The 13,572-nt window shown below is 39.9% G+C and overlaps 1 protein-coding gene across 8 annotated transcripts in view; it reads right to left on the bottom strand.

The window, feature by feature from the left end:
* Positions 1 to 489: 489 nt before the first annotated feature.
* ARHGAP24 (Rho GTPase activating protein 24) overlaps positions 490 to 13,572 on the bottom strand; it is a 521,847-nt gene continuing 508,764 nt past the window's right edge. For 6 of the 8 annotated variants that reach the window (XM_061192471.1, XM_061192469.1, XM_061192475.1 and 3 more), the window contains 2 exons: positions 11,883 to 12,957; positions 5,567 to 7,046 (listed from right to left, as the gene is read on the bottom strand). In XM_061192471.1, the coding sequence (XP_061048454.1) occupies positions 6,803 to 7,046; positions 11,883 to 12,957 (1,319 nt within the window). In that variant the 3' untranslated portion in view covers positions 5,567 to 6,802. Of the gene's footprint in view, positions 1,877 to 2,321; positions 2,816 to 5,566; positions 7,047 to 11,882; positions 12,958 to 13,572 lie in introns of those variants that run through there. The other 2 variants (XR_009701126.1, XM_061192470.1) reach the window with 2 other exon arrangements.

Here is a 13,572-nt window from a genome sequence, read left to right as displayed (position 1 = left end):
AGAAAATTGAAGAATTTTTTTTCTAAAAAGTGAAGCAGAAGAATGATATTGAAATTAGTCATACATAGGATATGAGGAGAGGATTTTTAAAAAGTTATTACAGCATGGGTATATGTTGGTGGGACTAATATTTAAGAGCAAAATGTGTAATGCAAGAGAGAAAGAGTATTTATCTGAAGGAGCTATGCTCTTGAAAAGGCCAAAGGGGTGGGTGCTCTAAGAGGAACGGTTGGCCTGGTTGGAGCAGACAACACAGTCATTGGAGCAGGAGCTAAAGTGATGTGTACAGGACAGGTGTAGGTTGTTTGCTAGATATGATGATGAAACATAAAAACATAGTCTTCTGATTTCTTTTCTCAGTAAAAATAGGAAATCAGTAAGTAAGCTTATATAAGTAAGGTTGTCAGCTGAAAATGAGGATGGGAAGAGTTCATGGAGGCTTAAGAAGTACAAGATAGACCTTAGAAAGTATGAAGATAAGTTACTGAACAATGATGAGGTCCATGTGAGCCATATTTATATAAATATAAGATAGACAAGTCAATTGGTGGTCTTCTGCTCTTCAGTCATGTTTAGTTTCTTAGGTGCAGGTTAGGAGGAAGCAGAAATTGGATCTAGCCAAAGTTGGGTTGCTTTTTTTGTTTTTATTTTTTGTTGTTGTTGTTTTTCTTTCTTCTTAGATGAGTGGAGTGGTGGAAGAGAAGATGAAGGGATTTGAGAATGGAGACAAGAGAATAAATATTATGAGGAACCACAGAAGCTAAGTTGGTCAAGGAGGGAAGCAATGACATGAGGGGATGATTGTCTGTGAAAATTTAAGGAAGTCTGTAGCTCAGAGATACTCTGGGAGTATGCAAGCATTGTTGGAGTGATGGTGCCAAAGGCGGTGACCTAGAAAGAGAAGAGGTGACGATCAGAGAGTAGAGGCTTGGAACGGATATTTTGGTGATGGTGCAGTTGTTGGTAACGACACAGTGTGAGGTCAACCTTGGGCACAGGTGGCTGATGTTCAGGCAAAGGGAGAACAAGATTTTTCAGAAGTGAACAGGTCAAGGAGCTGTATGGCCAGGTTGGTGGATGGTACATGAGTAGGGGTGGGGGAAAAACAGTTGATTAGGTGCTGAAATATTCTTTCATGTGACATGTGCTTCCAAGGAGGTTCTTAGGGAGGACAGAGGATCAAAGCTCTGAAAGTAGTAGCAAAGAGCCAAGCAAGACCTACGTTTGTTTCAGCCTAACGATACGCTGGTTGTGGGAAGGAAAAATAGCCATCCTTGAGAGGGCTGCTGGGGAGCTGTGTCTTCAGGAGGTAACTATTCTTCAGAGATGTAAGGGAGGTTGCTGGTAGCTTTTAGATGTAGAAGGTGTAATCGAAAGTTTGGGGAAGGGGAGGGGGGATCAGAGTTTGAAGCAAATGGGGGAATGTGCTGAGCGATGTGGCGATGAGCTCACAGGGGGAGGCAAGTGACATGGAGTGTGAACTACTTTAGTGAAAAATAATGGAGGGTGAGGTGTGATGGCCCAACCCTGGGATGACTTTGGTGTGTGGTACATAATCAATTCTAATGAATCATAAGGAGGTGGGGAACGTGTGTGTTGGGAGGAGAGGGCTGGGATGGACATGGTATTTTCACCAGTTCTTAAAGGGCTTCCCTCAGAGCTAAGAGACAACTTTGCTCAAAGCAGATAGTCCAATTTGACTCCTCATTCAAACAATTCAGTAATATCCTGTTACCCGTACTGTCTACTTAAGGAAGGGACACCTACCTGTGTGGGCTGGTCTCACCTGGGCTTGGCCCTGGAGGGGCCATAATGGTAGCAGCTACACGTAGTCCAGAAATAAGAGTGTTGTTCAGCCCTGGACCTGAGCCACAAGCTGTGAGTTAAAAAACACACTTTTCGTCAGCTGAACTTTCTATTTGAAGCTCTGCAGTAGGTTCAGTAAATTTCGGCTGCCTGGGGAACTGTAGGTGTTCCAAGTCACTTTGCAAAAGTGGCCCTTCAGCTGGGCAGTGCTAACGTTCAACTCATTCCCCACTGATGCTGTTAAGAAGACTATAAAGAGAATAATGAAATAGACCTTTGGGAGCCACAAATCCAGCACTCTTTCCCTGTAGTTTATGAATTCAAACAAGGTAAAATGTGTCCAGCTCTGGCTGTTTTCTTTGAATAAAAGAGTGGAAGGCGCCTGGGTCCTAAGTGTGTTTTCAGGTCTCGCGGGGTGTGGGTATGTTGTTACACACAAGGCCACCTCGACGGCACAGGCTGGATAGGTCTTTTTATATCATTGAAAAGACTCCCTGGAGTCTGCACCACAGGCACCTTTGCATGTGCTGTTCCACGCATGCTCCAGGGAGGTCTCTGCCCCAAACCGCCTCCCTGTCTGCTAACTTACGACTCATCCTTCAGGGCTTACATCATAGTCATGGCTCGTGCCCAGCCTCACCTCTGTGACCCCTTATGTCCACAGTACATCCTCTCATGTGGTAATTATTGTGAACTAGGTATCCCAGGGCACCTAGCACAGTGCTGGCCTGGCTTGTGGAGGCCTTCAATAAATACTCGCTAACGGTGATGCTGATGTAAGTGTAGGTATGTTCACTGGCCCATATCCTTAGGCACTTTCATTGTATTTTACCCAATACCTTTAATGCCCAATGTCTTCCTCAGTGTCCACATAGACAGAGTTGCTGCAAGACAGTTACAGGTGGTTCTTTAGACATTATTCCCAGATCACAGATGTAATTGTATTAACTCAGAATAGAAAGGATGCTTTGGGTTGCCTCTTCCTTGTCATCAGTCTCTGGCAGATTATCTGAGAAAAGATGAAATTGGAGTACTTGGGAAGGGGACACAATTATATCCTCTGCTGCTGTGCATGCTAGTGTTTCATTGCCGGCCTGTTTCCTGAGGCCAGAATCTTGTTATGTTCTCTAGAAGCTGTGGCAACCTTTCAATAGAAGTAATCTGAGGGCTGACAACTACTATTTATTGAGCACTTACTATACTCCAGGTACTGTGCTAATCATTTTACTTAATCATTTCTCGAAAAAATTCAGTGAGGAACAAGCACTATTATTATCCCTATTTGATGGAAAGGCAAATTTAGGCTTACAAACATTATGCAACTTTTCTTAAGTTTGTGCATCTAATACATGGCAGAGTTGGGATTTTGATCCAGGTCTCTGAATCCAAAAGTTCACGCATATTCTTTTCTAGGATGCTACTCTAATCAGAACACAGATCTGCAATGTAAGGAACACTGGGGTTTGTGGTTGGCTTCCCAGTCTTTAATCCTCTTCTGAATTTCCAAGGGGAGATAATTATATATCAGTGATTTAAACTATCCTACCTGGGAATAACCTACTTTTTTAAAAGGAGCCCTCCTCACCTTGTGAATAAATAGGAATGACATTATTTAAATTCCACTTGGAGCTTTTCGTCAGTTCATAATAAAGTTACATGTAAAATCTACATTTCAGTTGGCTTGATGTCCTAGGCACTTCTATTTTAAATGTTCTCTAAAGGATACCCAGCCATATAGTTTGATGAGTAAAACCAATACTATAGACTCAACACTTGGAAGCAAATCTTTTCTCCTGAGCTCATAATTTAAGAATCATTGCAGTTGCCTAAAGAGTTTTAAAGAAGTGTACACAGGATGTGGCAAATGAACCCTTGATACTACTTACTTATTTCCAATTTATTCTTATGTCAATTTGCAGTTGAATTTTTTCTAGGCTTTCAGCAGAATTAATATAAGAACCAGTAGAAACCCAGATGGACAAGCTGTTCATAGTATCCATTGATTGGAGATCATCATCACTGAGATTTATAGTTAAAATTAATCACAATATCCCTCATAAATCAAAGGCCAAATTTATTGCTAACTCTCCATGCTGGCACTCTGTGGCATAATAATACTGGAGATGGAGAGATTTAAGATCAATGAGATATTATTCTCATGCCTTAAGAAGCTCCATTTATCAATAGAGCTATCAATGAAGCTAAGTGGCAGGCACTGAGATAAGCACAGTACATATCACCTTTAAGTATTACAACATCCTTGCTTTGTAGAAGTTATCTCCACTTTACAGATGAAAAAACTGAGGTTCAGAGTAGTTAAGTGACTTATTGCCTTGCATGTTGCCTAAGGCATGTTGAGATGCATATCTTAGTCTGTCTGGCTCTCAGTTTCCTGCAATTATCGTTCATTCCCCCTTGCTGCTTCCCAAAGTGCTTCTTAACTTGGTGAAGAAAATAACCAGACATGGGAAAGGCTAAAAAAGATATACCCAAATTGGGAGCACAAAAGGTAACTCCCTCTGCATTGAGATCCTAGGAAGCGTCATAGAGGAGCTGACATTTGATTTGGCAAAAAAAAAAAAAAAAAATGGTAGGAGTGTGCCAGATAGAAGGAAGGCAGTCAAGATGGGCACAACAATAGGAGGTGGAAAGTTCCAGAGGCATGAAATGGCATGGCAGGTGTGGGGGGAAGTGGCAGGAGATGAGAATGAAACTCAGGTTAGAGTCGTATACACTGCGTGAAGGGCATTTGAATGTTATTAGCAAGGCTACGATATGATCAGAAGGGTGACTTAGAAAGGGCAGTCTGCAAATGAAAGTAGAGGAGAGATACTGGAACACAAGTGGCTGGGTGCGATGCTTTCTTTGAGAGATGGGGAGAAACTGATCAAAGAGAGCAGATGAAAAAGGTGAGGATGGGTGGACTGAACAGTACTTGGTGAGTGAATTTAAAAGTGAAGAAGAGGGCAGAGTAGAGAAAAATCAGAGTTAACATTTATGGAGTCCATCCTGTATACTAGGTGCTGTTCTCAGCCTAATACAAGCTACCTCATTGAAACCACATAACAAGTCTGTGAGAGCAGTACTTTTATTATTCCCATTTTACAGATGAAAAAAGGGATGCATCGAAAATTCAGCAACAGCTGGCAAATTGGAGAAAATGTGAACACAGGCAGTTTGACTGCATAGCCTTTGATTTTTACTATTGTATCATACAGCTCCCTGGATGAGCCTGAGGTTTGTGTCAACTAAGACAGGGACTGGGAAAAGACGAAAAGGTAGAGAGAGCTATTGAGATCATTTTTACACATTTTGAGCTTGAATTTCCTTTACGATATCCAGGTGGGAGTATCTTGTTAAAGAATTGGAAAGAGAGAGAAAAGGGAACTAAAGATAAAGAAGGTATTGCTACATAGACAGTGGTTGATACCAAAGGACCACGTAAGCTTGCTCTGTGTAAGGATATAAACAAAAGCAGCACAGTGACAAGAATAAACTCTGTAAAGTCTACTGTCCCCTTGAAAATAAATACAAACATAGAACCTTCAAACAGTGTGAATCCCATAAACTCAAGTAGTATTTATTTCCAATTTTACCTTTTGTGACTTTCTGTTCTAGCGTGAGAAAGATTTATTTCGATCATTGCCTCATTGAACTGTGAACTGTTCTCCCCAAACTCCAGCTCCAGAGAGCCCTGGGCTTCTCTGGAAAGTTATCATTACTGATGTTCACAAATTTATCAAAACTGGACCTTTAAAGATTCGCATTTTAAATTTATTGTGAATAAATGTTTTTGACAGGGAAGAATACTGTAAAAATTAGAAGCAAAATAGTTAGTTTCTTCCAATCTTGTCTCCTCCTCCTTCTGGTCCCCTTCCCCTGCATCAGCCCCCTCTTGCTGCAAACTGCCTTTACCCTCTGTTGTGCAGAAAGAATCCTAGATGACAACAGAGCAGTCAGCCTGAGTGAAAGAATATATGGCACACACTCTAGCAGTTTAACTGAGAGAGACACACTAATACTATTTCACTGTTTGCATTGGGGGCGGGGAGGTGGGGGGGCGGGGTTGGAGTAGAGGACACGTGCTCAATGTAGGCACTGGTTAGCCAGCATTGTTTTTCAACTTCCCAATGGCAGGAAGAATCTCCCTCATAACTATCCAGTAGAAGGACAGAGTAATTCAAGGCATGACTGCTTAAATGCTCTTTTTTAAAAAAAAAAACATGCTTCCCGTCTAAGGTGCATCCTGCATAGGAGACATACATCTGTGGAACGGGCAAGGCAGACCAGGGGGCTTGAGAAGGGGACTTGTTTACATAGTCCAAAATCTCCTGTGTCAAAGCATCTCACCAAGAAAACTGAGCAGTGTCAAGGGCAGAATTTACAGAGCAATTCAAAGGTTCCTGGTGATTCTACCGTATTTTATAAAATTATTTACATTTCTCTTTTTGGTCATGGCAAGGTCCATTGGCACAAACAGCACAGCCACAAAGTACTCTTTTTGATTTTAATAACTCATCTTATATATATTTATATATATTTATATATCTGCTTATTTTCATTTCCTCAGCAAAAGGGGAAATAAAAATATTGATCTATAAAATAAGCTGATGATAACACAATGCCAAAAATAGCTTAAGTGCAAGGGGTGAAGCTTGAAAGCAAGCTAAACTGCAATGACATACTGATTTAACATTTTAAATACAAGACTTGCAATAAAATAATTATTGAGATATGCTTCTCATTTTTAGTTTACTTTTTAAAAACTACTCTATATACACATATCCAGTTGTAACACTTGACAGTAGCATTATGGGGCATGATACAACTTTGGTACACATTGCAGATATGGATGGGCAATGTCTGTAAATGATATTTCTTCCCCAGTTAGAGCTCTGTACAGCCAGGTGACCAGCCACCTGATCCTATATAATAGTCCCACCAGACCCCCCAGAGTCTTCCCCAGAGCCACTGGAGACAGTGGGAGAAATCAGCCTTACTGGATCCATATCGTGTTTCCTCTCTCGGTTCTCCTGGGTTCCACTGTCAGCTCCCCAAATGTGGAAAAAAACTGCTCCATTTCTTTCTGAAGCATGTCATTTCTCTTCTCTGCATCTTCTTTTGCTCGCTCGGCATTTCGCATTTTGATTTCTATCATTGTGAACTTTTTCCTTTCTTGATCCAGTTCATCGTGGAGGCTCATCATTTCTGTTTCCAAAGTCAAGTTTCGCTGTTCTAAGCTACAAAGGGTGGGGGAAGGAATAAGAGATAAAGCAATTTTATTAATTTGAAATGCAAAAGGGATAAAAAATATTTCCTAAACTGTCTCTGCAATGTTTAGGAAATTGGATTGAGCCTTTCAAATCAATGAAGCAAGGTCCACAGATTAAAAGGTGTATATATATTCTTTTTTTTACTAATTCCTAAGATGATTTACTATCATTTTGTTGAGACCCCAAGACCTCTCTTGGATGCACTTCATTGTCATTTGACAGCGAATTAATGAATTTCGGCAAAAAGAAGTCAGAGACCAATGTCATGGAGCACAGAATGGCAGAAGTAAGAGGCAGCCTAAACCACAAAGCTTCCTGAATCATTATGTAAATCTGGCTTTACTAAAAGAAAGGGGGGGGGCGAGTCTGATAAAGTTGGAAGAAAAAAAGGACAATTATTTTTGCTTTCTATCAAAGGAAAAAGAATGATAGTGAAAATGTCATTGTTAGAAAGGTTAAGTCGACTGCTAAGAATGGACTTCTCTGGGACATATAGAGTCCCATCGTATAAAAGTGGTATTAACAGCGTCACCTTATATTAACAAGAGAGGTAGAGATTACATGTGTTGAATAAGTAATTCATCTGTGACAATGGAGTCCACCTAAGTAGCCTACTATCTAAAATTCTCACTGCCTTCCAAGTTAATATATCTTAAGATCTCTAGAGTTATATTTTTATAGGTTGATAGCTATATTCTTTTGGATAACTGTATAATTTTAGATAATTTCCTATAAACAAAATTTTCCCAATAATCATTAAGTTCCAAAACATAATTTATTATTGCTGTTGTTCAAGGAGGAATAGTAAGCACTTGATTATTAGATGATGTGTCTTGGTAATGGCTGACATTTTAATTTCTCCTATTCTGAGCTAAAGTCCCAGGAGTATGTTTGAATTTGCCATGCTACTGAAATTTGAAAGGCTAATGCACAGGTAGCTCCCAGAAATCTGATTATTTTAATAATTTTCAAATTAAAATCTCAATTATTTTTCTGTTTTGAAATAGAGTCCCATATGTTGATATTTCATCCAGATAATCATAAGAACACTTAAAGATGAATCTGCTCTCCCTTTGTAAGAAACTAGAATTTTTAAAAAAGTCACATTCTATAATCAGTTTAGAAGGCCATTTTGACCACATGATCACATTTTTTACATAAAAACCTGGTAGTGTGCTGGTTGTCACCCAGAATTATTTTACAATACATTCTCTTTTCTTTCTAAAGCTATTTATTTTAGAACTAAAAAAGTTGGAAGAAACTCAAGCTTAAATACCAAGGAAGACACCCTTTAAAAAATATACTAATGCATTTGTACATAACAGGCACTCATATGAAACTTCCAGGAATCTAATAGACTGGGTTGAAAACAGAAGAAACCCCTCCCACTGTAAGCACAGATCAATGCTGGAAAAATATATAAGATAAATATTTTTAAAATACACAGCAAGGTTAAAAGAACTAAAAGAGCATCTTCAAGTTATCAGAACCAAGGAAGAAACTCAAATTTAGAACAGTAAATGGAAGCACATGAGGGGTATTGTTCCTGGATAGAAGCCCTGGAAGCTGTGACTAGGATTTTATTTTTCTCATGGGGAGGAGGAGATCTCCAGTATAAGAGAGGCAGAAGGCTGAAAGTGATTCAACTGAGAGCTTGGAACATCAATTGACTTTATGACAAAGAGACTACAAAAACTCTACTCATGGGCTGAGTGAAGTGACAGAATTAATCAGAAGAGAAATAAATGAATGAGAAAACAGCTCTGAGGAAAAATTACCCAGAATGCTTCATGTAATGAAAAAAGATGAAAATGTAATATAAGAAAGAGAAGCTAACAGAGATGGAGAATGGATTAAGAAGGTCCAACATACTTTAATAAGGGTTGGAGAGAAAGAAAATTGAGAAAATGGGAGATGAAATAAACAAAAATGGTGATGAATAAAAATACTCCAGAATTGAAAAAAATATGTCTTCAAATAATGAAACATAAAGTTTGAAAGTTAATGGAAATATATAGCAGGACGTTATTAATCAAAATAAAAATTATATAGGAATATTAATATGAGAAAAAATATTTTGGGGCAAAAAGCATTATTACCATTACTTTATGATAAAAGGATCAATTCATCAGGGAGATATAAACAATTCTGAACTTTTATTCATCTAGCTGTATAGCCTCAAGTTATTCAATATAAAATATAACAAAATTATAAAGATAGATAAATCCACAAAATTTAGGAAATTTTAAGATAACTTTCTTAGAAATTATAGCTCTATCTGATGAAAATTAGGAGAAATGTAAAAGATTTGAACAGCTTGATGAACAGATTTGATCTATTGGTCATATATACAATCCCAAACCAACAATAAGTTAATAAATACTTCTTACAAGACCAAATAATTGATATCATACAAATGAATTTTTCTGACCACAATATGATAAAGGGAGAAGGCGAGGGGGGGAAATAATGTCAAACTCACATGTTTAAAAACTAAAAATCATACATATCAATGATAGATAGTATAGTATCTATTTCTCTATCATCTGTCTATCTATCTAGGGATGTATGTATGTATGTGTGTACGTATGTACGTATCTATCATCTATCTCTATCTATCTATCTATCTATCTATCTATCTATCTATCTATCTATCTATCTATCCATCTATCTATCCTTAATACTTGTAGGGTAGAGTTAAAAAGGAATTGAAAGACAAATGTATAATTCTAAACTGGAATGATCAAGAATTAACTAGAACAGTTACTTCTTATATTTCTGTGGCTTGGTCATGTGGCAGCTCCTCTGCCCTACTTTATCATGGACCTCTCCCTTTGCTTGTCACATGGGTAAAAATGCTACAGTGAAAGATGCCAATGAATGACATTCTGTTGGAAGGTTCTATTATTTTATCAATGTCTCTAAAATGCACCATAGACTCAGAACATAAATGTAGCACCAATGTTCTCATAAATGAACGTGTACATCTGCAACCATTCAGAATAATGTATTCCTATCCTAAGGCAAGTTTCAAGAGTTATCTCTTGCTCCCCAGTGCTAAGTGTTAATTTATCATCATGCCTTGGCAGCAATTCAGAGACTTGGTAGCCAGTGGTTCCAAAAACTACATTCAGAATGAAGAGTAGCCTTATAAGATGATGACTCCATTTTTCTTCTTATTTAAACCTCCTGTCACTTAGCATTATATAGGAAAATTCAAACCAAGTTTCTGTTTCCAAGAAAGTAATTTTTTCAATCTAACATATAAGAAGTATTTTTTTATATTTACTTTACCATAGCTCTTAAAAATACATATCTTTTGGCTTGATAATTGATAAATGGATGGGAAACATTAAAATACATTAAGGTCAACTTTATATATAAAAAAGAAACCATGTGGGGTTTGGAGCCATGGAAGCAGTTGAAGCAGGACAAAGACTGAGGTTCACAAACTATGAGGAACCTAAACAGGAAGGGGTCTACCAAGGCACAGTCTGGGACTGGGACTGAGGCCACTAGAGGGGTTACTTCAGGCTGAACTGAGCCTCAGGCTTTCTCTTGAGAGTGCAGTGTCCTTCCCTTATACTACACTGAAAGGAGAACATAAAAACAATCAGTTTTGTAATTCTGTGACCCTGGTGAAATCACGGGGTGTGGTGATGCTCAGGTTTCCAGCACAGGGTTGTATTGTGAATCATGGGCTCCATTCTCTGTATTCCTGCCTTTCAAGATGATGGAGCATCTGGCAGTCAGGGGTACTGTCAACACAGGATGCTCAGCCAATACCCCATGTCTTGCCCAGGTTGCTTCCCTGAAGTTGCTAAGCCATCGCTACCTTGGTCATCTTATGAGAAGATGTCCACTGCTATCAATTAGGTTTCAGCACAACTGCTTCCTTATAATTCATATTTTTTGCTCCCCACTTAGGCTACAATTTCCATTGTCCATATGAATACACTTCATGCCATCACTTTTCTCAGAAACCTGCCTGGATTCCAATCCCAGAGTAAAAGCCAAAGACTTTAAGATGATCCTGAAGGCTCTAAGGTACCTCTCTGAGCTCCTCACTGATTCCATCTCACGGCATTTCCACTCCTCCCGGGCATCTGCATAGCTGCCTCTTTAACCTCCTATAAGGCCCGACACTTAGAATTACCCCTCACCAACACTTCTTACCCCTCTTCCCTGCTTTAGTCTTCTACTTAGCATGAGACCTATTTTACTTATTTATCTGTCTCCTCCAGTGGAATAGAAGCATGCTCTACGAGGGCTGAGTTTCTGTGTTTTATCCACTGCTGAATCCTCGAGGTCTGGGTCTGAGCTTGGGAGAGAACAGACACTCTCCCAGCATTCAACAATGGAAAAAATGAACAATAAAGATCTGTTTACTTCTCCAACTTCTCTTTATCCTCATTTCATCCTCTTCCTGTGAGAACAGACTCCTTGTTCTGCATTCATCCCCTTCCTCTCCTCTCCCCAGCCCTCAAACACAAATTCACACATTTATTAACAAGAGACAGTATTACTGAGCAACTGCTCTGTGCCAGGGACAATGTGCAATGATTTCTTACATGCTTTTGTGGTAGATACTGCTAGAATTTAAAATGTTCATGTTAGGGAGCTGAGATTCACAGAGATGAAGTGAGCTTTCCCAAAGTCCCACAGCTTACAAACGGTGAAGCTAGGACTTGAACCCAGGTCTCTGACTTTGGAGTCAGCATATTTACCCTCTGGGTGAGCCTGTCTCATATTAGGAGGCTATCTCACCCTCTCTGGCAGTTTGGGGCTCCAGATTTTCCTCACCTCTTTATCCTGGACTCATACTCTATCTTCTGTTTGGTCATTTCCTGCTTCAGGCTGGACACTAAACTATGCAGTGCGCTGTGATTGCTGGTGTGGCCAACAAAGGTCTCACTGTTGTCGCTGCTGCTGGTGGCACGACTACTTCGACCGCCCACACTCCTCCGGTCACTTTTGTTTTCATAGTCCCCGGGGTGGGAAAGGTCATCCTGCAGGGGCCCATCCAAAACGGGGTCCTCAAAGTTCCCACCATAAAAGTCTTGTTCCGGGCAGGTGGTGGTGGAGGAGCGGCAGGAGTTGGAGTTCTCAGGGAGGGAGATTTCACAGGAGGAAGTGGACCAGGTGGCACTGTCGACGCTCTGCTTGTCGTCAAGGCTCATCACGGAGAACTGCTGGTGGACGTTGTCATAGGTGGAGAGTCTGTTGTGCTGGCCCGACTCTCCTGCTTGCTCTTTCTGCTTGGTATCTCTCAGGGTCACGTAGCCATTGGGCAGCCAGCTCATGCTGCGACCATTCACGGAGTTCCCGAGGGTATCTGTGTTCAAAATGCCCATCCGCACCGTTCCGTTCTGTACACTGTGGGTGCCCATTTTGGTACCAGACCCCTTCAGGGAAGAGGTCCTTCTGGCCTGTAAGCTCCCATTGGGAGTGGTTTGGGCTTTCTCAAGTCCTTCTGCATTACTGCTGCTGAAGGACCCATTGGTGACTATCCCACTGCCCTTATTGAAGGCGGGATTCTTTTTGACCATGAGAGGGGGGCTCCTAGAGACATCCAGCTTGTGAACGCTGTTCCTTGGGCTGTTGGTTTTGCTGCCTGATAGAGCTGTGGGGGATCCGTTATCCGTGCTGCTTCTCTGGGGAGACTCAGACTTGTCCCAAGAGCACCGCCTTCCAGGACTGTCCTTGGTATTATTGTTCTCCTTGTTCTGTAGCTGACCCATGGTGGTCTTCTTCTGAAGGTCATTGTTGTTGTTGCTCACTCCATCCTGGGGCTTGCTTTGTAACTCTGCATCTTTGGGGAAGAGGCGATCGTGTTTGCTAATCATCATTGACATCAACTGTTGGACCACCACAGTGCCTGGAATTGCATAGAAAACAAAATAGCATGAGTGAAACAGTTTTATTTCTTGTTTTGAATGTGACTCTTAAAGAGTTCTTAAAGAGTTCAGGTGAACATTCAGCATTATTATTAGCAGTGCCAAACTATATTCTTAATGATGATAATAGCAATATTATCTATAGCAATATTAACTGCTAAAATTTCTTGAGCATTTAACATGAACTATACCAAACACTTTACTTTTGTTAGTGTAGTTGGATTTAAAAAAAAAAAATCTATGAATAGATACCGTTCTATCTAACTATCACTGTCTTATGAAAGTTAAGTAACTTGATCAGCATCCCAAAGCTATTAAGGAGAAAATGCAGGGCTTGAACCCAGAATTAATTAGTTCCAAAGACCAGCCTCTTCATTGTCACACATTTCTTGCAAGTTTGACATTTAATTATGAAAAATCTTTCTTTGAGGAAGTCACTGTTACCTCTCATCAGACAATTGCCTCAAACTATCAAGACATTTGTAGTGGCATCTCAAAGTGGAACCCTATAAAATCTCTAGTGGATATATGGTCTGTCTTTATAATATAGCAAGACAATGAAGTTCCATACAACTTTTGCTCAGCCTTCAAAACCT

This window comes from Eubalaena glacialis, chromosome 5 (genome assembly GCF_028564815.1).
Source record: "Eubalaena glacialis isolate mEubGla1 chromosome 5, mEubGla1.1.hap2.+ XY, whole genome shotgun sequence".
Classification (NCBI taxonomy): Eukaryota; Metazoa; Chordata; class Mammalia; order Artiodactyla; family Balaenidae; genus Eubalaena; species Eubalaena glacialis.
The sequence above is the reverse complement of the archived record's forward strand: the minus strand, read 5'-3'. Positions and strand labels throughout refer to the sequence as shown.